Source organism: Amblyomma maculatum, chromosome 1 (genome assembly GCF_055883805.1).
Source record: "Amblyomma maculatum isolate TAMU_Amacu chromosome 1, ASM5588380v1, whole genome shotgun sequence".
NCBI classification, from domain to species: domain Eukaryota; kingdom Metazoa; phylum Arthropoda; class Arachnida; order Ixodida; family Ixodidae; genus Amblyomma; species Amblyomma maculatum.
Genome location: NC_139344.1, coordinates 205,229,329 through 205,243,161, shown reverse-complemented (window position 1 = coordinate 205,243,161; position 13,833 = coordinate 205,229,329). Strand labels below are relative to the sequence as shown.

The 13,833-nt window shown below is 47.6% G+C and overlaps 1 protein-coding gene across 3 annotated transcripts in view; it reads left to right on the top strand.

Moving 5' to 3' along the window:
- Nucleotides 1-13,833, top strand: part of LOC146205406 (uncharacterized) — a 120,551-nt gene that overhangs the window by 28,990 nt on the left and 77,728 nt on the right. For 2 of the 3 annotated variants that reach the window (XM_084590064.1, XM_084590061.1), the window contains exons 1-3: nt 4,783-4,842; nt 7,607-9,747; nt 10,286-10,442. In XM_084590064.1, coding sequence (XP_084446190.1) covers nt 4,798-4,842; nt 7,607-9,747; nt 10,286-10,442 — 2,343 coding nt within the window. In that variant the 5' untranslated portion in view covers nt 4,783-4,797. Of the gene's footprint in view, nt 1-4,782; nt 4,843-7,606; nt 9,748-10,285; nt 10,443-13,833 lie in introns of those variants that run through there. The other variant, XM_084590062.1, reaches the window with a different exon arrangement.

The window sequence follows — 13,833 nt, the reverse complement described above, 5'->3', positions numbered from 1 at the left end:
AAGAATATGTACACGGCGGATTGCAAAAGGAAACATAAGTGGCCATTGATAAGTGGCCCTTGCTAGATTTCCTCTGGATCTCATTCATACGGTCCGATTTCACACCTTTTCATTCTTTGTGCTGAAAGTAAGGTTTCTTCCCTGTTTAACGGCTCCAAAATTTGGATTTGTGCTACAATGTGCAGTTTTTTTTTCCTGTGGGCTGCTCCAATATGGATTTTACTGCTTCAAAAGTTGCTACAAATCCTTTTTCACCTGTTGCACCCCTGTATTGTGCTAGGCATCGTACGGCTGAAAAGCAATCACGACAATTAAGAGTTGCAAACGAACTGATTAAGTTTCAGGTCAGAAGTGCAATGCAATTAGCCGCAAAGGTAATCTATCGCTGAAGGGTCTGCTTGTCACTGCCAACTCCGCTGCCCTTCGCTCTCATCTTTATCCGACCGCAAGAAGCATGTGAAAACAGGTGCCATTTTCTTTTTTGTGCCTTGTAGTGCGACCAACCGCATCATAGTGTGCAGGAATATCGGGAATTAAGCCCGAAAACACAGCAAGCGTCGCGCATCCGATGCAGACGGCCCGAACTTTTGCCTGCACCAAGAAAGTCACTGCTGTCACCAGCGCCGCGGCATCTCCAGTGATGTCACAGGCTGACGGTTGTCTTTAAGGCCTCAAGGCCTTCCGTTCCTTGGAATAACGCTTTCGGGCTAGTTCAAGGCTGGTTCACATGCAAGCGATTGAGTGAACTGAGCAGTGAGCGGCCGCGACGAGAGCGAAAAATTTCCAGCGTGTTGTAACTGTGTCGCTCTTGCCACTAGAGCTGCCGCGACAGCTGAAAACAGGTTTTTGCGTCGCAGCGGTAGAAATCGCTAGTCGTCACACTGAATCGTGGATAAGCCATTCCAATGCTCTGAAATGAAAAGAAATTAAGCCATTTAGCAGTGCCTTTTGGCAAACTCTCTTACTGAAACAAACAACACATCAACCGCAAATAGTAAATTTTGGCACAATAACTCACGCTGATACTTGGAAAGAGCTTGTCGCCTCAGTAGCAAGCATTGGACCACGCGCACATGGGGACAAACTATGATACTTGCATCCTCACCCCTTGCACACTCAGTCGTGCAGCATCATGACAGAATTGCGTGAAAAAGCGGGACAGGCATGACCCGAAAAACTTATCACTGCATTTGTTTGTTGTAGCAGCCTCATCCGGTCGTCAAGGCAGCTACTTCCGAGCAGAAGTTGCTACTCCACTTTTCTCTTGCAATTGTCACTTATAAAAATAAATTCAGAAGCCAAATTAAGCCTTGAAAGTCATGTTACACAGTTTCGTATTGAATTAACACGTGGCCAGTAAAACTGTTCTCACAGGAGAGCAGTTTGCTATGGCCATTTATACTACATGGCTGCCATTTCCACCTGCAGATTCAGAAACACTAATTGATTTTTATGGAGTTTGCACATAGTTCCTTTCGGTAATCAAAGTAAGGAAAACCAAGATTTCCTCTTCTGTAGATGCGGTGGTTAGGCGGGCTGACCACTGCATGTGTTTCATGTCATGTCAGGACATGGATTTCCTGCCGACTGTCTCATGCCATTGAAAATACTCCATCTCACACTTCCTCTCGACTCTTTACTCAACTGTGTTTGCTTTCTGCAGCTGGATCGAGTGAGTACCCACCCTTTGTGGTGGAGTTTACTGGACCCGACTGAGGGGGTCGAGTTGAGGGGCTGAGCAGACTGGACCTTAACGAGTTAACATGAACCCGACCTGACGAGCGATGATTACAGTGGCACCTTGCGTCGAGTGGAAGAACTATTACGTGGCATCCGATTTCGTTTTTTTTTCCAACGCATCCCTCCCATTTTCTATGCTGTTCTCCACTCCCGTTATTCCCTGACTTTTAATTCAACCGCGTTTACATGCTTCCTGCAGCGGGGTAGAGTGACTCAACTCTCCCTTTGCGGCGGAGTTGACTGGACTTGACCCCTCGAGTCGTCTACCTTACTCGACAGCGTTTACATGAACCCAGTAATCGGTTTTCTACCCGATAGCTCAACTCAACCCGCCCTGTAGAGTTCATGTACCACGTTCAACGAAAAAAAAAAAAGGGGGGGGGGGGGGTGAATCTTACATGTAGTGGATAACTCCCCTTCTGGGATTCACCCTGCAGCTGTCATTCGGGCAGTGTCAGTAATAGACACCTTTAGCTGACCGTGCTGCGTGGTGCCGTCTGCATTACTGGGGTTGTGGGATCCCTCCCACCGGCAGTGCGCACGCCCTTCATTAGTCTCTATGCGTAACAGCTCGCCTTGACGCCGTCATATGGCACTAGTTGTCCATTAGCTTAGGCCATGCGCACAGCGTCGGGAGCGATCATTGCGGGAGCACTGCCGGTGGGAGAGATTCCACAACACCAGTAACGCAGACTGCAACACGCAACATGAACTGCTAAAGGTGTCTAATGTCTATCTTCACTCTTCTTTAGTTCACGGTGGACGGTGGGCACTGCATAATGGGGGGTGGGGATGCGTAGAACAGAAACTTTAGTGAGAGAAGGAACGTTTAATTTTTATGTATAGTGGTCTAGTTTATTTTTATGCTTATCTGGAATTGTTTGAGATCTTTTGATTGCTCAGTTTTATGTATTTACAGTACGCTCAAAGAACCACCGAGGAATATTACATAAAATTTCTAAATGCTATTTCACTACATGTTAAAGGGGCCCTGAAATGTTATGCAGTAGTATTCTAATGCAAGAAATCCGTAAAGGTGGTCTTTGTATGAGTACTCGAGTAAAATTAAAAAGCATTGCATGGAGCCTTAATTTACAAATATTTAAAAAGTGCTCCAGGCGACCACTCGCAACCGATTATGGGAACACTTCCCCGCGCTCTTCCTTCTCGATGACGTCCTTGCTGGGTTCTCCTACTCATTGGACGCTGTCGATGCAACTTGTTTTCTTCCTTTTTTCTTGCGTGCCGGCGTGCACCGAGTTGAGTAAGGGAGAGTAGGAGCATCAATTTTTGATCGCCGATATGTTCGGTGCTAATGAAGCTATAGCTTTAATTTTTGTGTTCCGGAGGGGATTGAAGGGATACCTATCTATTGCTCATGGGTCTTTTCTAGTTTTAGTAAGTAGCTTTTCATGGGCCCTTTCGATATGTGAGTAGGGTGATTCCACGCCAACTGACCCAGAATTTGCACCCAACCATCTTCAATTTCGTTGTATAATAAAATGTGACCTATTTTATTGTTATGACAAACATTATCCCAGCTTGTTTCTGGCGAAAAAAAAAATTACAAGGGTTCAACGCTGCTGAACCAAATATTGAGCGAAAGCATTAGCTGCGGGTGACCGAGCATTCTACTTCTCTTTTTCTTATTCCTCAGCCCACATATAAAGCCCCGCTTTAAGCAACCAATATGAACGTGCCTTAGTGGCCTATATGGGTAACGTGAATGCTAGGATCCTAGCAGGCTGATTCTGACGTAACCATCCCATGTGAAACGAGAGACCCAAGTTGGCAGCTCCTGCCAGCCCGTGTGTCACGTGGGGTGTGACGTCACAGCGTCACGAGGGTAAGACGTAACTGCGGCTGGGTCATGCGAAGGCTTGAAAGTGCGAGTAGTATTGCTTTCGCAATAAAAAATTGGGTGGTGGTCGCTATCTTAATTTTCCGAGCAAGAGTCACACAAACAAATTGTAAAAAATAAACTTTTTAGCATGACCATGAAACCTTTTCGTACAAATAAAACACGTTACGCTTCAATACGCTGTAAATTGTTTTTGCGGGGTATAACTTCCCAAAGCAACTCAGGCTACTGAAGACTCCGTAGTGCAGGGCACCAGAAATTTTGACCACCTGGGGTTCTTTAACAGTGTGCGCCGACATCGCACAGCACATGGCGCCTTGTTATTCGCCTCCATCGAAAAGCGGACGCCGCGTCCGGGATTCGATTCCGCATCCTTCGACAGGGCAGTCGAAGTGCCTGACCACTGCACCACCACGGCAGAGTATGGCAGCGAATTGAACTGAATTTGTTTTATTTTTGTATGAAGAAGGTACAAAAAGGTGGAATTTCTGCATTGTTTTATTAAATTGTGTGTCCTTACATTAGTTATTTTAAACATGGTTCTAAGTTGACTAGAAGACAAATGAGCTTATAAAATATTCCGAAGATAAAAAACACGCAAGGGATTTCAGTTTAAAAAAATTCTTAATTTGGAGAATTTGCCTTTTGGGGCAAATTCTACCCTCAGATGCGTAAGAAGTGGTATCAGTAAAAACATGTCGCACAGTACCATTTAGTGGCATTTATTTCGTTATTCGTAATCAATTTTGTTTTAGGTTAGAAAATAATTTTATAAAGTGAGTCCTTGTGTTCAACCCTGTTCCTTTCAATCTCTCCAGGGGTGCTTTTCGTCCTTGATTGAAATATTCGTTGTGATTTTTACGATCTGCGCCGTTTTCTTGCCGGTCTGTGCGTGTAGGCGTGGCGCTCCTCTGGTGTTGTCAGTCGTAGCGCGCAGGGCGCGCTGGGGAAAGCCGCTGGCCGTGCCTCCACTGAACTTGACTCGCTGGGCCTCCGCAAAGCTGGCGGAGGCCGCGGCTGAGGGGGGGGGGGGGGGGGAGCAGGGCAGATTTGCGACATGTGGCGGGCTCCGCGAATAGCGTTCGCTATATTTAGGGCTCTTGGGTCGGGGCATTGAGGCTTTCGAGCGGGCCTTGTCCATCGTAGCGTACGGGCGCGTGCGGCAGCCTAGTCTCGTCGTATCCAGCCGCCCTGCCATGGGCAACCAGCCCGGTGTGGCCAGGATGGAGACTTCGGCCCCGGTGAGCCCACAGCCGATACTGCATTGATATTTACGCGTAGCCCCCTCTGAAACACTCTTGGGTACACGCTTGTTCTTCGTGCCTGCCGAAGTGCTGCGAACGGGACTGTACTCGTGTGCGAAACTGACAGGTGCTATCGGGGACAACCGTTCCTGGAACACGCGAACGGCAACCAAAGCGCATAACTTCGGCCAGCAAGTAGTGTCGTGTATCCTTGTGGATGTGAAAGGACTCGAGTTCTCTGTGTTAGAGAAATACAAAGCGATTTATTTGTTCACGCCATGCTTCTCTAGAGACTGCCACAGACTTTTGTCCCCGGTTGTATCACATGGCTGCAAGATGACACTGGTGCTGTGTGCGCATTTCTATTAGCCTCGCGCGATTACGTCCGCAGCGGCTAACAGGTCAGGTCGCCAGTGGCAGTGTCAAGTTCTCAGGCGGCCCGCCGCTGAATCGCTGGTCCATTCGCTGGCAACGCTGGCCGCATTACGTGGGAAACGGTCTACACCCAAGCAGAACTTCGCTGAGAAGGCGCGTGTTGAGTGGAGGCGAGGGTGGACTCCGACGAACCTGAAAATGTAGAACGACACGTTACGCTTAGCAATGTTCCCGTGGTTTCGTCTCCCTCGGTGCCCGCTTAACGATGATGACGACGTTGTGTGTGTGGCGTAAGTCATTTAATTGCATTGTCCATGCATATTCATTTGGGTTTCCTCTGAACTAGAGCATGGACATGATGGCTATAGCTGACCAGAGAGCCCGGTCAGCCACTCTATATTCTAGCAGATATGACGCCGAGGGTGTTTGGTGCTTGACGTTGCGTCCACCTCGACAAACGTTCTCACCGGGTTAAAAAAAAAAAAAAAGAGGGGGGGGGGGGGGACGGATGGCGCGAAAGTCTTTTATTGAAACATTACGGTTTTCTCCAGAAATGTGCGGGTGAATGAGAACGAACATAACACGGGCTTGAAGCTATATTTAATTTCTCCTGACGACGTACCTATCACGCGTTTTCCGGAGCCATCCACTGCGGGGTGTGCGCGATACTCCGTGTTGCTTTGGAAGGGAAAAAATCCGTTATTCAGACTAAGTGCGTTTAAGCAGTGAGTCAACACCAACACCACATTTAGGTACGTGCTCTAGAACATGTTACGAAACGTAAAACTGGGGAGTAGTCTCACTCCAGTTCAGTCATCGTCATCCGCTTTATATCGGATGATAACTTTCGCTGTCCTAGTCAGTCGCACTACACGAAGTATTGTGCGCCCTTGGCATGCTAGGCAACTGTTCCAACGAGGGTGGCTTCAAATTATTTGAGTATGGGAACATGTGCTGCGCGCGTGTTCTTTTGCGTAATGACACCTTATTCGCTCTGTTGTGCAGCACACATAGAAGAAAAAAAAAACTACTCAGTTCTAATTTAAACTGATCATTTGCACAGCGGTTAATCATTTACTTCACGGACTCGGTCTAAGGGTGAAGCTACCTCTTTCTACATTGTGATGGGCTTCGACCAGGTAATTTCTCTGCCACTGGCGAGTTAGGAGTAGAAATTTAGGGTGCCTGTGAGAAATTTCGCTGCTGGTGCGATCCATGTGTCGCTCCCACGTCGTCACGTGAGATAGGGACACTTCGATAACAACGCATACTCTGAATACGGGCCCTGGGCTAGTGCCGTACAGTAGAAATTTCCTTTCCTTGGCATGCATTCGTCGCAGTGCTCCTGCCGCATGGCTTTCCTTGGCGTGTGTTCGTTGTAGTGCTCCAGCAAGTATGGAATTGGCGGTACTGCTGGTACGGCGTCGACCCCCCTACGTTGCCATGCAGATGCCAGGAACGCTACACAAGAACAGGGCCCGTATTCCGAGTTTGCGTCGTTATCGAGCGTGTCGCTATATCACGTGACTCGAGTCATCTGATTGGTCGAAACGCCGGAACCGTGTGTTGCCACTACGGAACCGGAAGAAGTGGCAGCATCATTTCCCCCGCCGGGGTGGCGCAGATCCCGGCTTCGGCGGCAGCTTTTCGATGGAGGCGAAAAGCAAGGCGCCCGTGTGCTGTGCGATGTCAGTGCACGTTAAAGAACCCCAGGTGGTCGAAATTTCCGGAGTCCACTACGGCATCTCTCATAGTCTGAGTTGCTTTGGGACGTTAAACCCCACAAACCAACCAACATCATGTTCCGGCGTTTCCACCAATCAGATGACTCGAGGTCGGGGAGATAGCGACACTTTCGATAACGACGCAAACTCGGAATACGGGCCCAGATCTTGCGGACAGGTCTCGCACACGCGAGATTTTCACCGTAAGCCTAGGAAGGCTTTCGTTTTTAAACTCATGGACCTGTGCGCTGCGTAAATTACACAGAGCGGCGCATCATTGCGCTTTGATCTATTTTGGACGGAACTTACGCGTATATAATGCAAGCGAACTGTCAAAACATTTTACTAGCACTCGTTTGAGCCAAGTTTTTCATTAAATGCTTTTCGGTTCACGTACACAAGTAACTTGTTCCCTAATGCTGTGCTGCTGCTTCGAAAGCCAGGGTTGTCTTTTAGTTGGCTCTTTTGACTACCGCATAGGAAACGACAGTCTACACAACTCCTGATATTGGGCCTATGAGCGTGCCGTTTCGTGCCAGATCGGGATTTTCCATAAACAGATTAAGATATAACTCTGCTCGATTCGCAGTATATGTGCCTAGCTGTAACTTCAGTCGTTGGGACGAGTCTGACAGATTTCCGCGCTTTCTTTTGCCATTCAGGACGGGGCGCCCTCATCGAACCGTCGGAAATCGACTGAAAAATCAAGGGAGCAGCGATTCTCTGTTGGTGGGTCTCGTGCATCGAGCGAGCACCAAGAAAGCTTGCTTGCAGCCCGGGACATTCTGAGTGACATAGTCAATTGTGTGGTCAGCGAGCGTAGCCCTCAACCGGTGGGGGTGGCTGGTGACCAGGACGAAGGCGTCATGAACAGAACTCTAAGCCCACGTCCTTTGAACAATCTCTTGGAGGCGCAATGCGTGCCCGAGGAAGGTTTTGCAGACCGCACCTTCATTCTTGAAGCGGGTGCGGAAGAAAGACCTCGTCCTTTGTTGACTTCAGAGAACAGTTGCAGAAACGCCGACCGTGGTCCCTTGGACACCACCGTGGTCGAGTCTGAGGTACAGTCGGAGAGCGCGTCTGCTGAAGGGAGCGCGCCCCCTGAAGGGAACGCGCCTGCAAACCCTGCAAAAGAGAGGACGCCTGCTGACATCGCGCTGCATACCTGCTTACGCGATGCGTCTCCTGCAAAAGCGAACACGCCTGCAAATGGGAGCACGCCTGCAAAGGAGAGCACGTCTGTTGACACCGCGCTGCATCCCTGCTTACCCGATGCGTCTCCTGCAAAGGAGAGCACGCCTGTAAAGGATGGCACGACACCTGCAAATGGGAGCACGCCTGCAAAGGAGAGCACGTCTGCAAAAGGGAGCACGCCTGCTGACATCACGCTGCATCCCTGTTTACTCGATGTGTCTCCTGCAAAGGAGAGCACGCCTGCTGACTTCGCGCTGCGTCCCTGCTTACCCGATGCGTCTCCTGCAAAGGAGAGCACGCCTGTAAAGGAGAGCATGCCTGCTAACATCGCGCTGAGTCCCTGCTTACCCGATGCGTCTCCTGCAATGGAGAGCACGCCTGTAAAGGATAGCACGCCTGCAAAGGAGAGCACACCTGTAAAGAACACACCTGCAAAGGAGAGCACGCCTGCTGACATCGCGCTGCTTCCCTGCTTACCCGATGCGTCTCCTGCAAAGGAGAGCACACCTGTAAAGGATAGCACGCCTGTAAAGAAGAACACACCTGCAAAGGAGAGCATGCCTGCTGACATCGCGCTGTGTCCCTGCTTACCCGATGCGTCTCCTGCAAAAGAGAGCACGCCTGTAAAGGATAGCACGCCTGCAAAGGAGAACACACCTGCAAAGGGGAGCACGCCTGCTGACACCGCGCTGCGTCCCTGCTTACCCGATGCGTCTCCTGCAAAGGAGAGTGCACCTGTAAAGGATAGCACGCCTGTGAAGAACACATCTGCAAAGGAGAGCACGCCTGCTGACACTGCGTTGCGTCCCTTATTCAATGAGTCTCCTGCAAAAGAGAGTACGCCTGCAAAAGAGAGCATGCCTGTTGACATTGCGCTGCGTCCCTGCTCACTCGATGCGTCTCCTGCAAAGGAGAGCACGCCTGCTGACATCGCGATGTGCCCCTGCTTACCTGATGCGTCTCCTGCAAAGCAGAGCACACCTGCAAAGGATAGCATGCCTGGAAATGAGAGCACACCTGCAAAGGAGAGCACCCCTGCTGACATCGCGCTGCGCCCCTGCTTACTCGATGCGTCTCCTGCAAAAGAAAGCACGCTTGCAAAGGGGAGCACGCCTGCTGACATCGCGCAGCGTCCCTGCTTACTTGATGTCTCTCCTGCAAAGAAGAGCACGCCTGCTGACATCGCGCTGCGTCCCTGCTTACTCGACGTGTCTCCTGCAAAGGATTGCAAGCCCGCAAATGATAGCACGCCCGCAAATGATAGCACGCCTGCAAAGGAGAGCACACCTGCTGACATCGCGCAGCGTCCCTGCTTACTCGATGCGTCTCTTGCAAAGGACAGGACGCCTGCAAATGAGAGCACACCTGCAAATGAGAGCACACCTGCAAAGGAGAGCACGCCTGCTGACATCTCGCTGCGTCCCTGCTTACTCGATGTGTCTCCTGCGAAGAAGAGCACGCCCGCAAAGGAGAGCATGCCTGCTGACATCTCGCTGCGTCCCTGCTTACTCGATGCGTCTCCAGAGACGAGCGCTAGAGTCCTGCTTACACACAAACAAGGCCCTAGTGCCCCTGACAGCGGGTCAGAATCACGAAACTCGGATCGTTGGTGAGTCAGTGCGCCTCTGCTGCCCTTTTTGCACCCATTTTTTATGAATTAATTAGTTCAAGGAACTCACCTAATTACCGCTTTTCTGCGGTGCAGTACCTCTTCTGTTTTGTAACGATTCGTAGTACGCGGCAAAACCAGTGAACGATTTTGCTTGCCATGCTGGCAACCTTCTTTGCCATACGAGAACGTCACGTGACCTCCTCATCAGCGGTGCTTGCAGACTAGCTTGGGTTGGGTGTAGCTGGCCGATCGTGCAGTTTTATAACTACCATTCTTTTCTTCTTGCTGTGAGTAATTTTTCTTCTTTGCTAATGAGTGGTCTTAGCGCGAGATGCATGATTTGCTTGATTTATGCCAGTGAGCGACGCAAGGCGCCCTCCGGAGGAACGCGATCGCTGTTGCTGTCCGGACTTCGCGGAACGCTCCCATTACCGCTGTCCATTGCGTTGGCGTACTGACGAGTCCCATAGTTCGGGAGGAGCCTTGCCGCGTGAAGTGTAGGCTGCGGTCGAACTCAGTGGCTGTGGTTTTGCAGGTACTCCGCAGACGCGTTGGACGCTTTTCTTTCCGGCATCGACGTGAACAAGAGCGAACTGGATTATACTTATACCACGGCGAAGGGCTCTCCCTTGGGGGCCGCTCGTTTGTTTGAAGCCAGCAGCTTGCACACAACGACCATTTCGCCGTCCGAGGTAAGCTACTGTAGTTTATATGATTCCACGCGCCTTTTACCTACGAGCGCAGTTGACAAGGGGGCTAACAGACGGCTGGTGCTGTTTGCCGCCGTCAACCACGCTGCGAGCTGGTATTTTGAGCGCCTGACAACTTCATTTCTCAATGCAGTCCTGGTGCGTATCTATGTTCAAGCGCAATTCGCTCAAAGCAGTTATTAGAAAATCTAATGGGCGTTTAAAATTTTAATCCGCCTCTTATAATTTTAAGCAGCTTGCTGTGTTTTGACGCGCCAAACGAGCTGTCTGAAATTTACTCGACGTATTCCGCTCGTATCTTTTCCGTAATTGGCACCGATGACAGTTCATACGGCCCAGGTTGTTTAGCGTGTGCGTGTCGCGGCTTATCACCGTCTGCATGGTTAATTCGTGTTGGCTAGCTCGTAGCTGCATGCGAGACATATTGATTTACATTCATTGCTAAGTGTGCTTTAATTCGCCTAATGGGCCCCCTGAATAAATTTGGTGCACTCCCATTAACAGTTGATGTATAAAAAAAAAAAAAAAAAGTTACCATAAGTTAAAGTAGATGAGCTGTGTAATGTGTGCAGTGGATAGTCAGTATTCTGTTGAGAATGGATACAGGGAAGGGGGTAGCATATTTAAGATTGACAGTAAATTGAGCAAAGTGATGCAGTTGTAACATTTGCTAAGATTCGGTGATGACAGCAAGCACAAGGTCACAAGAAGAGGCTTTTGTCCTGCAGTCAGCATCAGACACTAGGTAAAAATAATATAGATCGATGAACAAAGGCAGCCATGTCCCTTGACTGCTATGCATAACCTTGCTTCATATTATGTTTGTTAGAAACATCCTTTTCAGATGCTTTATTTTCTGCTGTTTCTTCTTTCTTGGCACTGTGTGGCTAAGGCCAGACACAGCAATGCATATGCAACCTGAGTGTTGAGCCTGACAGCTATGAATAGCCCTTCCTTCTGTACTGTTGGTGAGGGCTCATACACAGACCACATGCTGTCTCTGTATCTAGCATCACAAAGAGCAAGGTCAGCCAAGTGGACTACTGTTAGTCTGCAAAGGAAGGGGAACGTGCAACAATTGACAGCTTGCGCATTATTTTTTCTAGCATTTAGTAAGGCCAGCCTTCTCAACTGCTAAACTTTACTGACAGCAGTTTTCTACTGCATAACACAGACATGTATGGACTCAATGTGTCCATGTATGAAATTAACTGTACATGCCTGTGTAGTATTTAAGTAAATAAATTGAGTGGCAGGGAAGAACACTTTCAAGCTCTCAAGCCCTTTGTGCAGATGAGTGGATAAAGTTGGGTTAGCAGGGTCAAGTTATGCCTGTTTGGAAAACATCCCCCCTTCTTTTTCTTCAATTGAGGGATCATCCTACACAACTAGTTATGGTAGGTACTGGAAAGTCTCTCTTTTGTTATTGGCTCTGCGTTTTATGCCTGGTATTGCAAATGTGTACCTCTCTTGCATGCGCCTATTTATGATGGGCACCATGATGGGCACTACAGCTGTGAATGGATAGTGGTGGGTCTATTGACAGAACTGCATGTTTTTAGTATTGTAGAAAAACGTGCAGGATTTATGCATGAACTGTGGTACATGAAATTACCATGCATACACGTTTGTCATGTGCACCTCTTCTGAATTCATTTGAAATTTTATTTAATGTTAGTACATTAACACCTCTGTTTGGTGTCAATTTGAACTGGGGAAAAAATTGCGCCGAACCATCCAGACCACAAGAAAGAGCACAAGACACGTGCGCTGTGTCTCGTCTTCTTTCTTGTGGTCTGGATGGTTCAGCATATTTTTTTCACCAGTTCAAATGTTAGTACAAAAGTGGTATTGGAGTCATTTTCATTTAGTATTCTTGACTACAAGCAGTAGTTTAAATTTTTGTTTCTGAAAGCTTATTTGGAGCACAGTTTTGTTTTATGACCTCTCCCAATTTAAGTTTTATAGTCCCTTCATTGCAGAAACATAAAAAACTAGACCATTCTTCCTGAAAAAAATTAATTGCATGGTAATTAATTGAGCAAATTTTTATAATTTCTGATTCTCTGAGGACCTTAAAAACTAAAACTGTGTTCAAATACGCAGGCATGTATTGCAAATGAAGTGGGAAATTCCAAACTACTCCGCTATCTGTGAATGCAGCATCACAACTACCGGGCTTTTTACTATTGAGTTTAGCTGCATCTCTGGTAACTTGCAGTTTGTCCTTGCATTAATAAATACACTGTAGATGACCTTTTACTTGATGTATGCTAGCAAATCACATAGTTATAAAAGCATAAATCAAAAGTATTCACATTTTTGCACTTTGTATTATATATGCATTGCTGGGCATTACAGGTTAATTGATTGTCACATAAAGAAGTGAGCATGAAGAGTGTTGTGTGGACTACTCCACACACATTTTGGTCTAGCCTCTCTTTTCCCCTATGTCATGCCCTATGTGAAAAGTATGTTGCTTGAAATGCTTTGTATCAACCTATTCCCATGTTTACTCTTAAGGTGACCGTACCCTGATGTCACTAGTGTCATGAAAACTGCAATGCAAAAGTTTCGGGTGGTATTCATTACAGTTTTATGCTGTTTTATATCACTTAATGCAAATGCAATGGTATCTAGGGATTTTTGTATACAGGGCATTACTATTGGAACTGCATTATCCTAGCATGTCTATTTAGTAGCAGCTTTGGAAATTGTTTCACCCGTTTACTGCTTTTCTTACTTCTCATGCTGGTCTTGGACATCTGGTAAGTGTATGTGATTGCTTTTATTGTACCTGCAGAAGGCTACTTTTATTTCTATGATTCAGTTTTATTCTAATTTTAATTGGAAGCCCTGGAGTTCCTAAGATCGAATGCACCAGATCTGTTCTCTGTACTGCTGTGGTACCAGTATACTGCGCTATGTAAAGCCAGTGTTCCAACACTGCCTGTAATTGTTTTGCTCTCACCACCTAGTCTCTCGTGTTGGGAACTGTTGAGGTGCTGGTTTTCTTTAAAGGTTTGGGCTGACTGTCTGGCACCTTTTCAGATTTTTTTTTTTGCTTGTTTAATAAGGCCAAGAACCACGCCAAGGGAAACTCGCCTATTGATTGACTCACCTATGACCATCCTACTACAATGTGTTTTCAACTTTGTTTTCATTTTTGCGAAATATAAAAGACTACACTAAGGTTACCTTGTCTGAAGTTGTAAGCACCTATATCAGACCAATTTCCTGGCGCTCGACAATTTTTCCTTTTGCACCTGAGCGTTTAGGGCAATATCTTAAATGTTGGTTACTTAATTTTGACTAATTTGTGTAGGTTGAACTAAAAAATACTAACGTGTACTTTAGATAAATTCTAACAACA